This window comes from Saccopteryx leptura, chromosome X, assembly GCF_036850995.1.
Source record: "Saccopteryx leptura isolate mSacLep1 chromosome X, mSacLep1_pri_phased_curated, whole genome shotgun sequence".
Taxonomy (NCBI): domain Eukaryota; kingdom Metazoa; phylum Chordata; class Mammalia; order Chiroptera; family Emballonuridae; genus Saccopteryx; species Saccopteryx leptura.
Genome location: NC_089516.1, coordinates 55,571,772 through 55,585,878, shown reverse-complemented (window position 1 = coordinate 55,585,878; position 14,107 = coordinate 55,571,772). Strand labels below are relative to the sequence as shown.

Here is a 14,107-nt window from a genome sequence, read left to right as displayed (position 1 = left end):
TATTACCTTGTTTTAATGCTTAGCTTTTATTTCTTTTTAAATAATTCACATTTATGTTACTCTATTTGAGAGCTTATTTTCTTAAAGTTCCTTCTTTATTCTCTTCTGAATCTTTAAGGAAAGAAAAGGTAAAAATTAAAATATCTGAAAAGTAAGTTCTGGTACATTTAACTTTTAAAAATTTTGGTTCTTTTAAATTGCTTCAGTAAAGCCAAGGAATTTATAGACAACTTAGTTTTTAAAGAAAAATACAAGGTGAACATTAACAAGTAGTGCATTTTAAAAATATGTTTTCTTATATTTGTAAGCTAATTTATTTAACTGGTTAAAATATTAGTTTAAGCACCTGGTCTTTTCCATCATAAGCTTCACTTCAATATTAAATGTGTTGCTATGTATGTATTTCATGACAAGAAATAGCTGGAATCTTCTGAAATGTTTGAGGTCCAAGTCTGGCTCTTAGCATCAAAATTAGCTTAGGAGCTCTTTCCATCATAGAGTTCTCTTAGTATGTTTCAGGGGTAAAGGATGACAGTACCTTGACTCATCTTACATATCTGGACATCACTCAGAATGAGAAGTGTCATTCTAGAATGATGTCATGAGAAAGGCCACCAGTTATATCATTACCATGAAGTCACTGTATCATTCTCATATTAATGACAATTTTTAAAATATTGCTTGTATTCAGAGTTCTCTTAAATCAAACATATTAAAGAAAATATGGTAATAATTTGGTTTAGGCTCCATAGCTCTCTTCTGATGATAACAATCTGGTAAACTTACATTACACTTACCAGTAATTTTTAATGTAAGATACAAGAGCGTATTTTGAGCAAAAAGGGAGTTGCTTTATTAGTGATTGAGAAATAGTAAGTTACATTGAAGATGCTGCTGGCAAGTCAAATGACATGATAGCATTAATACACATAATGGTTTTCCTGGAGGGAAAACTTTATCTTGCCTTTGAGTTAACAATTTTATTGTTTATTTTTAAAAGGCCAGTTTATTCACTTGAGCTTCATGGGGAAAATGCAAATAACTAAAAACAAACAAAAGGAACAAAACCATGTTGAGATTAGGAACTTATTTTAAGAAAGCAGATCCCAGGCCCTGGCCAGTTGGCTCAGTGGTAGAGTGTCGGCCCAGTGTGTGGATGTCTCAGGTTCAATTCTTCATCAGGACACACAGAAGAGACCATCTGCTTCTCTGCCCCTCCCCCTCCCATTTCTCTCTTTATCTCTCTCTTCTCCTCTAGCAGCCATGGCTTGGTTGGAGCAAGTTGGCCCTGGGTGCTGAGGATGGCTCCATGGCCTCATCTTAGGGGCTAAAATAGCTTAGTTGCCAACAATGACCCAGATGGGCAGAGCATTGCCCCATAGGGAGCTTACTGGGTAGATCCCAGTCGGGGCACATGTGGGAATCTGTCTCTGCCACTCTGCTTTTCACTTAAGGGGAAAATAAAGAAAGCAGATCTAGATCTTCTTCTAAAGTGAGTGACAGTACAGCTTTATGTTTCAAACCATCAGCCATCTATAGCAGCGGTTCTCAACCTGTGGGTCGCGACCCCGGCGGGGGTCAAACAACCAAAACACAGGGGTCGCCTAAAGTCATCGGAAAATACAGGTTGAGAACCACTGATCTATAGTATGTCAGTGGCACAGCATGCAGCACTATTGAGTATTTACCTGTGCTACATCCTGACCAGTGTAGTATCTGGCACTCAGATGTCAATAAGAGAATGCTTAGATATGTTCTATAGATTCTGTTTATGGATAAAGAAGTTCAACATATATTATAACACTTTTTACCAAGTTTCCCTGTCTTTGAGTTAAACTTCAGTTAACAAAAATCACTCATTTACCCCAGTGGTGCTGAATAATTAAGTATATTGCTGTGGATTCAGTGTCAGGCTAAACCTTGAAAGAATTGCCTGGCTAGATCAGCATTATTACTAATGTGTGGTTGGCATGTTATCTATCACAGATTACACAGCACTTAGGCTGGCACTGCCAGAGTTGAGATGTGCTGAAGGTGCCACATGCTTTGGAAAGTTCCAGAAGACAGCCTGACCAGGCAGTGGCACAGTGGGTAGAGCATTGGACTGGGACATGGAGGACACAGGTTCAAAACCCGGAGGTTACCAGCTTGAGCGCGGGCTCATCTGGTTTGAGCAAGGCTCACCAGCTTGAGCCCAAGATTGCTGGCTTGAGCAAGGGGTTACTCAGTATGCTGTAGCCCCAGGGTCAAGGCACATGTGAGGGTCCAATTGGTGAATAACTACGATGCTGCAGTGAGGAATTGATGGTTCTCATCTCTCTCCCTTCCTACCTGTCTGTCCCTATCTGTCCCTCTCTCTGATTCTCTGTCTCTGTCCAAAAAAAAAAAGGAAAGAAGAAAGTTCCAGAAGACAGTCTGGAGTGCATGTTCTTGGTTAGTTTTCACCCAAAACCTCTTGCCACTTAAATACAGAAAACTGTTGCTGCTAAATAATGGTTTCCTAGAAATCCTCTGTAATGTAGGGAAGGGAATGCTGGCATTCAAAGTTGTGGGCTGACAGCAGAGGAAGATGTGTGGGAAGGTGGATATGTGGAGGAAAAGTGCCCAGACTCAGTAACCCCAAAGAAAGTATTTGTTCAGGGGCTGTATAAGGTTTCACATTTTCATTCAGTCAACAAATATGTATTCCAAATACTATGGACCAGACACTACCAGTTACTGGGAATACAGGATGTCAACATAACAAGTGTCTACCTTCATGTAGCGTGTTCTGAGGGAAGGGAAGAGTAGAGGTCCAACAGTAAAGAAATAAGTAAATATGTAATATATCAAATGGTCATAAGTGATAAGGAGAAATAACATGGGAAAGAGAATAGGGGATGCAGTTGTAGAGGTAGCATGTTGTTTTTCTACAGCATGTCAGAGCAAGTGTAATTGATTAAGGTTGCATTTGAGCATATTTTTGAAAAAGTAAGGAAGAGGAGCTTAACTGGCAGTGGTGCAATGGTGAAGCATTGACCTAGGAAAGGGTTAGTCAACCTTTTTATACCCACCGCCCACTTTTGTATCTCTGTTAGTAGTAATATTTTCTAACCGCCCACCAGTTCCACAGTAATGGTGATTTATAAAGTAAGGAAGCAACTTTACTTTATAAAATTTATAAAGCAGAATTACAGCAAGTTAAAGCATATAATAATAATTACTTACCAAGTACTTGATGTCGGATTTTCGCTAAGTTTGGCAGAATAAATCTTTATAAAACAATTTACTATAGTCAAGTCAATCTTTTTATTTATACTTTGGTTGCTCTGCTACCGCCCACCATGAAAGCTGGAACACCCACTAGTGGGCAGTAGGGACCAGGTTGACTACTACTGACCTAGGATGCTGAGGTCCCTGGTTCAAAGCCCTGAGGTCACTAATTTGAGCACAGGCTCATCAGCTTGAGCATGGGTTCACTGATATGATCCTAAGGTCCCTAGCTTGAACAAGGGGTCATTGGCTTGGCTTGAGCCCCCCACCTTTGTCTAGTCACCTATGAGAAACAATCAATGAACAACTAAAATGAAGCAACTACGATTGATGCTTCTTATCTCTCCCTCCTTTTGTCTCTCCCTCCTTTTGTCTCTCCATTCTTCTCTCTCTCTCTCTCAAATTGATAATAAAAAAGTACAAGAGGGAACCCACGAAGGTAATAGATTTCAGACAGCTGGAATAGCAGATGCAAAGACCTGGAGGTTGGTATGTGCTTGGTGCTTTTCAGGAGAAGCCCTGGAGGCCAGTGTGGCTAGACTGGAGTGAGCAGGGGGGAGAGCAGATACATGGCCAGATCACTTTAACTCCAAGTGAGACTGAAGCCAGCTATTACTCTGACTTTAGAGGTAAAGAGAAAAGCAAGGGATCAGTTAGGAGTTTATTATAACAACCCAAGTGGGTGATGGTGGCAATGAAGTGATGAAGCTAACACCAAGATTTTTTTAGCTCAATCAACAGAAGGGGGGGCATCAACTTGCTGAAATGAGGAGGCTGTGAGAGGAATAGAATTGTATAGGAGGAGTCAGTGATTTGTCTTTGGATGTGTTAACCAAAGTCCTCCAGATGCTTCTTAGGCAGTCTAGGATTGTGGAGTGGCCATTGGATAGTTGAGTCTGGGGATCAGAGTGAGGGCTGGAGAGCAATAGATATTTAGGAGTCACTAGGGTATGGATAGTATTTGAAGCCATGAAACTCATCAATATGGCCTCCTCAAGAGTGAGCATAAATAGAAAAGAGGTGAAAGAGCTAAATTCTGCCTTTTCACAGATATCAGGGCTTTGAGTCAAAATTCACAGAAAGTTCATTAAGAATTTTCCTAATGTCCTGTCTTTTCTAAAATTGATAAACATGTTATTGTACCCTTTCGAGCCAGTTGCACTGTTTAATAATCATTCATGAATTTCCTTTTAGTTTTTTTAGTGGCTTTTACCTGATCAATTGTAATGTGGTTTAAAATTGATAGGCATTTTTTGATCTGGAAATCTTATTTTTGTGGAATATCATTTAAAAAAATAATTAAAAGAGTTGACTGTATCCCCAGAAAATTGAGGTCTCAAAAGTAATTACTGAAGAAAAAAGGTAGTATAAGTCTGTTCTGATTTTTTTTTACTATAATTACTTTGTTGAAAGTCTCAGGTTTGGCTGTGATTTCATGGTTTGCAAATCTGGTGAAAAATCAAAGGATGTAGTATTAATAGACTGTTTCTTTTTTTAAGACTTTATTCATTTTAGTGAGGAAAAAGAGAGAGAGAATGAGAGAGAGAGAGAGAGAGAGAGAGAGAGAGAGAGAGAGAGGAGTAAGATGGTGGGAGGAATAGGAAGCATCAACTCCCATATGTGCCTTGACAGTCAAGCCCAGGGTTTCGAACTAGCGACCTCAGCTTTCCAGGTCGACACTTTATCTACTGCGCCACCACAGGACAGGTGCCTATTTGTTTCTTGACACTGAACTAGAAATTCTTTTTGTTTGCCGTTCTAGCCAATATTTGCATTTTTAAATGAAGAAAAGTTTAACGTAGATGGATGGATGGTTTATAATCCAATTGAAGAATACAGAAGGCAGGTAAGCTAATAGGTACTGTGGCATATAATGAATCTGAAACATGCATGGTGACCATATGTCACCAATCGGATCAATAACATCCTTGCTAAATATGTTTTTAATGGCAGTGGTATAATATAGCTTATACTGTGTATTTATTCCATAGCCATATTCAAGCTGCATTGAAGTCTGGCTGGTTAAGTTATATTTCCTTCCCCTACATGAATATCAGTTATCTGTTGTTCACGAACTGAAGCAAATACATACATGGAGTCTAAAAAAGTCAAAGCTCTGTAGTTTCCTATTTAGGAATTGATGTTGCTATATAATTATATATTTGTGAGCCTAACTAGTACTGGCAGTTAGATTTCTATTGCATGCATTCTGGTTTACAGATTTAAATGAATTTGAACTGTTTTCTGTATAATGTCTTTTCCAAGAAAGCTTCGATGAATGTATATTAGAATTATCCTTACTTCTATGTTATGTAAACATTACCTACATGCATCTCTATTTGTTTCAATAAAGACAAAAGGCTTGGAATAATGTTGGTTCTTCAGAGACAAAGGTGTGCTTGTGGAGAAAAAGATACTGTGCATGTTATATAACAAGAGCCACAATTTGACCTCTGGTATAACTAAATTTATAGGACAGCTAGAAGTTTTATGATGAAATTTTTCTTAAAATAATTGAGAATTTTTTAAAATGACCTTTGAGGATCAAATCAAGCCTAGTTGCATTATGTGAAAATGCAGTAAATGTACAATAATATCTCAGAACCCTAGACTTAAGAAGAATCTTCTAACTACCACCTCCACTATTAAAGACCTGGGTTGATTTCCATTTAGTCTTGATCAGTAGTGTGTGTATTCATAAGCAGATTTGACGTTCAGGAATGGAGGTGTGGGAGTTTATCTCTAGAACACATATATATTATATAAGGTAGTATACACTATTGCTTTTTAGATAAAAGTTTAGGCTGTTTTCAAAGTCTGTGTATGCTTCTCATTTTAGTGGCCTTTGTTCTGGGTCAGTTATTGAGGCAGAAGAAGGACCATTAAAATATTTTGTATATTTTGGAGATCTCTGTAGCATTATGTATTAAAGTATGTATACTTTGTTTTTAGAGTGTTATTGACAATATTAAGATGTATCTTTATAGGTCAAAGCTTCTAGCTTGAAACAAAACAGTTCCTGTTTTTAAGATTGCATGCATATATGAACTGTTGAAGGTATTTTATTCTAGACTGCCATTACATTCCATCTTTTTTTCTTATAACTTTCTGATGGGACTTAATACTCTCTAATTGGATTCAGCATCAGACTCATCTGTTTGGTCCATGGTCTATAGGGCCAGACTAAAAAAGGTACAATGTCTGTCCCCAAAGCAAGCACCCACATAGCTTCCTTCTGTGTGTGTATATATATGTGTATTTGTGAGCATGGGGAGAGAATATTCCACCACCTCTGGCTCTTATCCACACTAGATAACATGTGGGTAAACGATAGCATGGCAGATGTCTTCCATGTCTCCCTGTCACATTAGCAATCTTCTTAGACTGCAAATGACTGTATTTTTCACATAACCTACAGGGCAATCACCAATCCCAAACAACTTTATTGAAAAAACTCTTAGGAGGTGGCGAAATGAGCCTCCCCGAGAGGGGATTTTCTTTACTTCCCTCTGTACTTTCTTCATACACTTAGCCTCTTTCTACTGTGGAGTAGACTTAAGCATTTCCTCTGTTTTGAATAGGGACAGGCAGCTGCCTGATCTCTCTTCTACCCTGAATTAGAAACTTAGTAAACTACATGATATATTTTCTCTAGAGTGGGAGAGTACGTGAGAGGGGGAATGAACTGGGGTTTAACTTCATGTACTAGTAGTAAAGAGTAGTTTGACATGAAATAAAGGAAGATCTCAAATTTAAGAAAATCTTTATTTACCAATGACAGTTTAGGATTATGGAAACCACCAATGTTTTGTCTTGTGTTCTTATGTTGTTTGGATTATGATTTGGCGCCCTTGTCGTAAATCAGTAGGCCATCACTACACCGTAGTACAAATTCTGCTAAAAGAGAGGAGACCCGAGGCCAGTACAGAGAAGAAGTCATGCAATACTGACTTGGATTTCCTTTTTCTTTCTGCAGGGCTTGCCCAATCACCACTGGAGAATAACTTTTATTAATAAGTGCTATGAACTGTGTGACACTTACCCTGCTCTCTTGGTAGTTCCATTTCGTGCCACAGATGAAGACCTCAAGAGAGTTGCAACTTTCAGATCCCGAAATCGAATTCCAGTGAGTACTATAATTAATGTTTTTTGTTTTGTTTTTGTTTTTGTTTTCAAAGAGTACCTGTTATTCCATAAGAATGGCAGTCAAGTAATTCAGAGGCACACTCGGGTTTTAATCCAACAAATAATTAATCAAGTGCCTTCTGAGTGCAGGTTTTTATGTATATGCACCTTTATTAGGATTACCTTACCCTCTTCACATTTGCAAGCTGCCTTAATACCATTAGCAAACTGGAACCAAGTGCAGATTATTCCAGACAGTATAATTATGGTACCATTGGGACTGATTCACAGAGTTTCCTTTGCTTCTTAAATATTTATGTATAATTCTTACTATCTGCTCTGTGTACATAAATTTTAGTGACTAAAAATTTAGAGAATTTTTCCCCTCTATTAATTTTCAGGACATGTCATAATAAGTACACTGTTTTGTTTTGGTATAAAAACAAGGGTTGAAGATACTAAGATTTAATGTCGCCTTGCCTTTAAATTCCAAGTCTAGATATTTTTAGCCTTAAAAGGATATTCATGTAAATGCTTTCTTACACTTGTCAACATAATATGAATTGTAAATTTTAAAATTCACTTGGTTCTCTAATTATGAGTATCTGTTCATATCTTCATGATATGTATTATACTTGAAAGTATGTTCTTGAGTTCATTTTGTTAGAACATGGTGCTAAGGAAGTTCGAATTGCAAGGTCATTTTTCTTGTGATCTATTTGGATATACTTTTCTGTAATATAGTCATAGATTCCACATCTGTCCTGGCCATCTGTCTCAGTAATAAATTCTTTGTCCACAGGAGAACTGGATTAGGGTAGTGTGAATCACTTTTGTTCTCTCCTTCACTCAATTAATGTTTACTGAACATCTACTATGTCAAAGGTGTGTGTGTGTGTGTGTGTGTGTGTGTGTGTGTGTTTCATAGGATTTGGATAAGAGAGGAAATGAAACAACTGTGCCTAGTCCATTATACTCAGGCTGCCATGTTAATCCAGTAGTTCCTACTATTGAGTGAATGAGAGCCCTCTGTAGAGCAAATAGAATGCTTAACTTTTTACTCATTGAGCCATTTTATGAATCCTTCTTACTTTGTGATGGCTACCAATTTGCATTTATTCTTCCTAACAAAACTGAGGCTAAGCTATCCATTACCTCTATATCTTTCTAGAATTGTCATGCTTAATAATATCTAACAGTAGATAATGTACTCTTTCTGATATAACTTCTAACCTGCTTTTAATGTGAAGTCAATATTTTATATTTAGTTTTTTAAGCCCATATAAAAATGCAAAAAGAATTTATGAGAAATAAGTCTTGTTATTTTGTGTGTAAATAAGAAGCAAACTTATGAAATATAATTGATTAATGTAATAATCCATATGCCTTAATGTTCCCATTAATGGATACATACTCCTTTGTTCTCAAACAGGTTTGTCTTAATGTTATGGAAGTCTTTAACATATAAGTAGTACATATTTTACTTTAGACATTTTAGAAAATTAAAGAGTCAGGCACCTTATGAGAATCACAGTTAATATGTTGGTATATGTCCTTTCAGACTACCTTCTATGTATCATATTTTTATTAGAAAACAATTAAATTATTCTATAATTTGTGTCTCAGTTTGCTCCACACTTATAAACATCTAGTCATAGTCCAGCATGTAGCTGTACCACAATGTATTTAATCAGTTTTCTATTGTGAAGCATCAAGGTTCCATTTATTAATCTTTTGCTAATATAAACAGTGCTGTGATAACCACCATTTGGTGGCCAAGTCTTTGTGTACATCCTTAATTATTTATGGGTATTAGATACTTACTTTAATAAGAATAACCTAATATGGTACCATATACTTTAAAAGTATTCATAGCAGTTAATATTGCGAAATTAGCATTATTTGTACCTCATCAGCTATACAGCAGGCATCCATTTTAAAGTTAGTTGAGATCATAAAATACAAAGAAAGAGGTGAAACACTCATAAAAGTAGCATTTCTTGACCTGGCCTGTGGTGGCGCAGTGGATAGAGTTGACCTGGAATGCTGAGGTCTCCAGTTTAAAATCCTGGGCTTGCGCAGTCAAGGCACATATAGGAGTTGATGCTTCCTATTCCTCCTCTCTCTCTCTCTCTCTCTCTCTCTCTCTCTCTCCCCCCTCTAAAATGAATAAAGTCTTAAAAAATTTAAAAATAATAATAATTTTTTAAAAAAAGAAAAGAGTAGCATATCTTAACATGGCATGGTGATTGTAGTCTTAAATCTCCCAAACAGAGAAAAGAGGAGCGGAAGAAAGGAGGGCACTGGTGGTGTAGGGCAGTTTCTTACATATAACCTCATTTAAATTTAAAATCTGATAAGGGTTACCTGACCAGATGGTGGCGCAGTGGATAGAGTGTCGGACTGGGATGCGGAGGACCCAGGTTCAAAACCCCGAGGTTGCCAGCTTGAGCGCTGGCTCATCTGGTTTGAGCAAAGCTCACAAGCTTGGACCCAAGGTCACTGGCTCAAGCCAGGGGTTACTCACTCTGCTGAAGGCCTGCGGTCAAGGCACATATGAGAAAGGAATCAATAAACAACTAAGGTGCTGCATCGCGCAACAAAAAACTAATGATTGATGCTTCTCATCTCTCTGTTCCTGTCTGTCTATCCTTCTCTCTGACTCTCTCTCTGTCTCTGTTAAAAAAAATAAAATAAAAGAGCTCATGCTGTTATGCTTCTTTGGTTTTTATGTCTGCTTTTCATAGTTTTTCATACCTGACTTTACTGGCTGCCAACCTACCTCTAGATGCTAACTCAAGCCAGCCAGCCTCCTGCACTGTACTGAGTACTTTACCTGAGTTCATTCTTCCTTCGTCCTCCCAGCAGCACTGCCATTACTCCCCATTTAATGAAAGAGGAAAGGGAAGCAACAGAGGCTGTGAGCTGAGTGTGCAGGTTAGAGCCACGGCAGAAATGTGCCACAGCTAAAAAGCCCATGCTGTTACCTAACAAGCTCACCTCCTGCCCCCCTTTTTATAATAGCTTTATTGAAGTATACACGAAACAATTCACCCATTTTAAAGTGGACAGTTCTGTAGCTTTTGGTGTATTACATTTTTAACTACTTTTTGCAATTATTGTTTCTCATGTGCTATGAGCTGAGAAACCAGGTATCCAATATGGTAGGTATGTGTATAAAATTAGAGAGGACTGAGTGTGAATAAAGGCTCGAAATGCTCTCGTAGGAACTAGGTATCCACGCTTAATTGTGGAGACTGTGGCAGCTCTTCTGGGTGTTCTCACATCTTTTTTTTTTTAACTTCTATAAAATTTGGTGCTAATTAAGAAAACACTAGTGAAGCAATTGGTTATTCTAATTTTTTCTTAATAAAAACACTGTTAAATATCTGTTTCTGGGCACATACAGTGAAATCATAGGTGAATAAGTATTCCATTTCAGCAAAAGTAGATATACTTCCTCATGATTGTTAGTGCTTTTTTTAAATAGGTTTAATTGTTTTTAGATTTGTTTTGATGGCTTAAAATTTCTGTACTAATTATAGGTGCTGTCATGGATTCATCCCGAAAACAAGACAGTCATTGTTCGTTGCAGTCAACCTCTCGTTGGTATGAGTGGTAAACGAAATAAAGATGATGAAAAATATCTCGACATCATCAGGGAGACTAATAGACAAATTTCTAAACTCACAATTTATGATGCAAGACCCAACGTAAATGCAGTGGCCAACAAGGTGAATATATTTAATGACATGATAGTAACTTATATACAGCATATAGTGTTTCACATGAATGTTTTTCTCATATCATGTCAACATGTGCGCTTAAATTAATAGTTAAACTTAACTGAGATAAGAAAACTAGTTCACAAAGGTAGAAAGTTTTTTTTTTATTTTATTTAGAAAATTAAACTTAACACGGTGATATTGATCAATAAGAGTACATAGGTTTCACAATGTTTCTATAGTATTTGAACTGTTGATTATGTTGTATACCCATCACCCAAAGTCAAATCATTTTCCGTCACCTTATATTTGTCCCTCTTTACTCCCCTCCCCTTGCCCTACATCCCTTTCTGCACATCCCCTTCCTCTGGTAACCACTTCACTTTTATCTATGTCCATGGGTCTCAGTTTTATATCCCACCTATGTGTCAAATCATACAGTTCTTAGCTTTGTCTGATTTACTTATTTCACTCAGTATAATGTTCTCAAGGTCTATCCATTTTGTCATAAACAGCAATGTTTTACCTTTTTTATGGCTAAGTAGTATTCTATTGTATATATGTACCACTATTTTTTATCCAAACCTCTTTCAAGGGACACTTTGGTTGTTTCTATGTCTTGGCCACTGTGAATAATGCTGCGATGAACATGGGGGTACATGTGTCTTTATGTACCAATGATTTTGAGTTTGGGGGGTATATACCAGTAGAAGGATTACTGGGTCATATAGTAGTTCTAGTCTTAATTTTTTCAGGAACCACCATACTTTCTCTTCCATAATGCTTATACTAGTTTACATTCTCATAAGGTAGAAAGTTTTAATCATAAAATTTATCTTAAATGTTGAATGTATTAAAATCAAATGAAAATAATCTTTAGGTAAATTAAGCAAATATAGAACTATAATGAAACTGGATTTTGATCAGAATCTTAGGCAAATTTAAAATCTATTTGGAACTTTTTAAGCTGTTAATGGTCAATCTCAATGTCTACACTATTGAGGCATCTGTGAGGAGTTGTGGGAAGCTGTAATTAAAATCCTAAATTTGTAGTTTTATCAAAACAGTCTCTTAACTATATTCATCAATTTGTATTCTCATGTATGTAAAATAATTCAAGAAATGAGTAGATCTATGCATGTGTAGTATATAATCACACACAAAATGTTATTATTTTCAAAGAAATCTGTCTCAGTTGTCTTGTTGCCTTCTTAAGCAGAAAATGCCAAGTGCCACTGAGGTTGACTGGGATTGTCACTGAACATCAGTGACTTCATAGTGTTGCTTTCAGGAGATCTTCAGAGGCTTCTGCAAAGTATAAAGCTGTTTGTCTCTATACTAAATGTTCCCAGATTGTGCTATGCTTTTTTTTTTTTATTAAGTGGGAGGTGGGGAGGCAGGGAGGAAGGAAGACAGAAGCAGAGACACACTCCTGCAAGTGACCCAACCGGGATCCACCTGGCAAGCCCACTATGGGGTTATGCTCTGCCTATCTGGGGCCTTTGCTCTGTTGCTTGGCAACCAAGCCATTTTAGCACCTAAGGCAAGGCCATGGAGCCATCCAACGCACCCTGGGCCGACTTGCTCGAACCATTTGAGCCATGGCTGTGGGAGGAGATGAGAGTGAGAGAGAAAGAGAAGGAGGGGGAATGGAGAAGCAGATGGTCACTTCTCCTGTGTACTCTGACTGGGAATTGAACCCAGGACTTCTATATGCTGGCCCAATGCTCTACCACTGAGCCAACCACCCAGGGCCTGTGGTATGCTTTTTATGCTCTATTTTCCTTTCTGTTTTGTTGTTGTCTTTTTCTCCCATTTATTGCCAAATATCACAAGTGCTCACAGTGGGCCTTCCCCTATGTTGCTTGTCCCCATTCTACCTTTCAGAGTTCTTGTTTCTTATCAGGTATAGGCTTCAGTTTCATTATCTTGAATACTTTGCTTATCCTGCAGTCATTTATCTGGTATCTTAAATTATTCAGAGCACAAGACAATAACCTGAAAGCAAAACAAGTCCTTGAGTATACAGACACAGCATCTTCCCTAGTGGGACCTATGGCATCTGTCTGAACATACGTGTGTGAGACATCATGTGTGGAGGTCTCCACTCACATGGTTGTCTGTCTTACACACTGGCTCCTGGGGGGCCTCTCTGCCCCGTAATGTGCTTGGACCAGCTGTTTGTTACTACAGGTGGTTTGTGTTTAGGGAATGAAAATGACCTTGAAATTATATGTAAAGTAATCAGAAAGTGAAATCAATAAATAAATTAGGAATTGTAAGTAAAACATTTAGGAAGTTAAGTCTAAATATGAATGTCTTCTTGGATTATCCTGAACTTCATATATTTCTTTTCCTAGAATTCAGACTCGAATATATATAGAAAATGTAGTATTTCCATGTATACATTTAGCCTGAAATAGATATAACATTAAAATGAAGGATTAGAAAGAATATTTTAAAATATTAAAATGTATAAAATCCATGCATCATGTTAAGTCTAAAGCTTATTGTTATAACAGTAGAATTGCTGAATGCCTTTTTAATACTCAGGAAATATGCCCGTGTTTCTAGTCCCTTTAAGAATGAAGGGAAGGAAAAAAATTAAGGGAAAAAACCCCTAGGCTTTAAAGATCTCTGCATCATTCTTTAAAAAGCAGCTCAGATCTCCCTCCTCCCTTGCCACTCTCTCTCTCTCTCTTTCTCTTTGTCAGTCACCTATCTCCATAACAACAGGCCCTTGGACCTTTATGTCATCATACTAGGCAATCTGGGTTGTTTTTTTTTTTTTACAAAGACAGAGAGAGGGATAGATAGGGACAGACAGACAGGAATGGAGAGAGATGAGAAACATCAATTATCAGTTTTTCGTTGTGACACCTTAGTTGTTCATTGATTGCATCTCATATGTGCCTTGACCGCGGGGTTACAGCAGACTGAGTAACCCCTTGCTCGAGCCAGCGACCTTGGGTCCAAGCTGGTGAGCTTTTGCTCAAACCAGATGA

General features: G+C 37.5%; 1 protein-coding gene across 2 annotated transcripts in view; it reads left to right on the top strand.

The window, feature by feature from the left end:
- Positions 1 to 14,107, top strand: part of MTM1 (myotubularin 1) — a 183,889-nt gene that overhangs the window by 121,186 nt on the left and 48,596 nt on the right. For both annotated transcript variants that reach the window (XM_066357634.1, XM_066357633.1), the window contains exons 7-9: positions 5,015 to 5,098; positions 7,229 to 7,378; positions 10,923 to 11,111. In XM_066357634.1, coding sequence (XP_066213731.1) covers positions 5,015 to 5,098; positions 7,229 to 7,378; positions 10,923 to 11,111 — 423 coding nt within the window. The remainder of the gene's footprint in view (positions 1 to 5,014; positions 5,099 to 7,228; positions 7,379 to 10,922; positions 11,112 to 14,107) is intronic.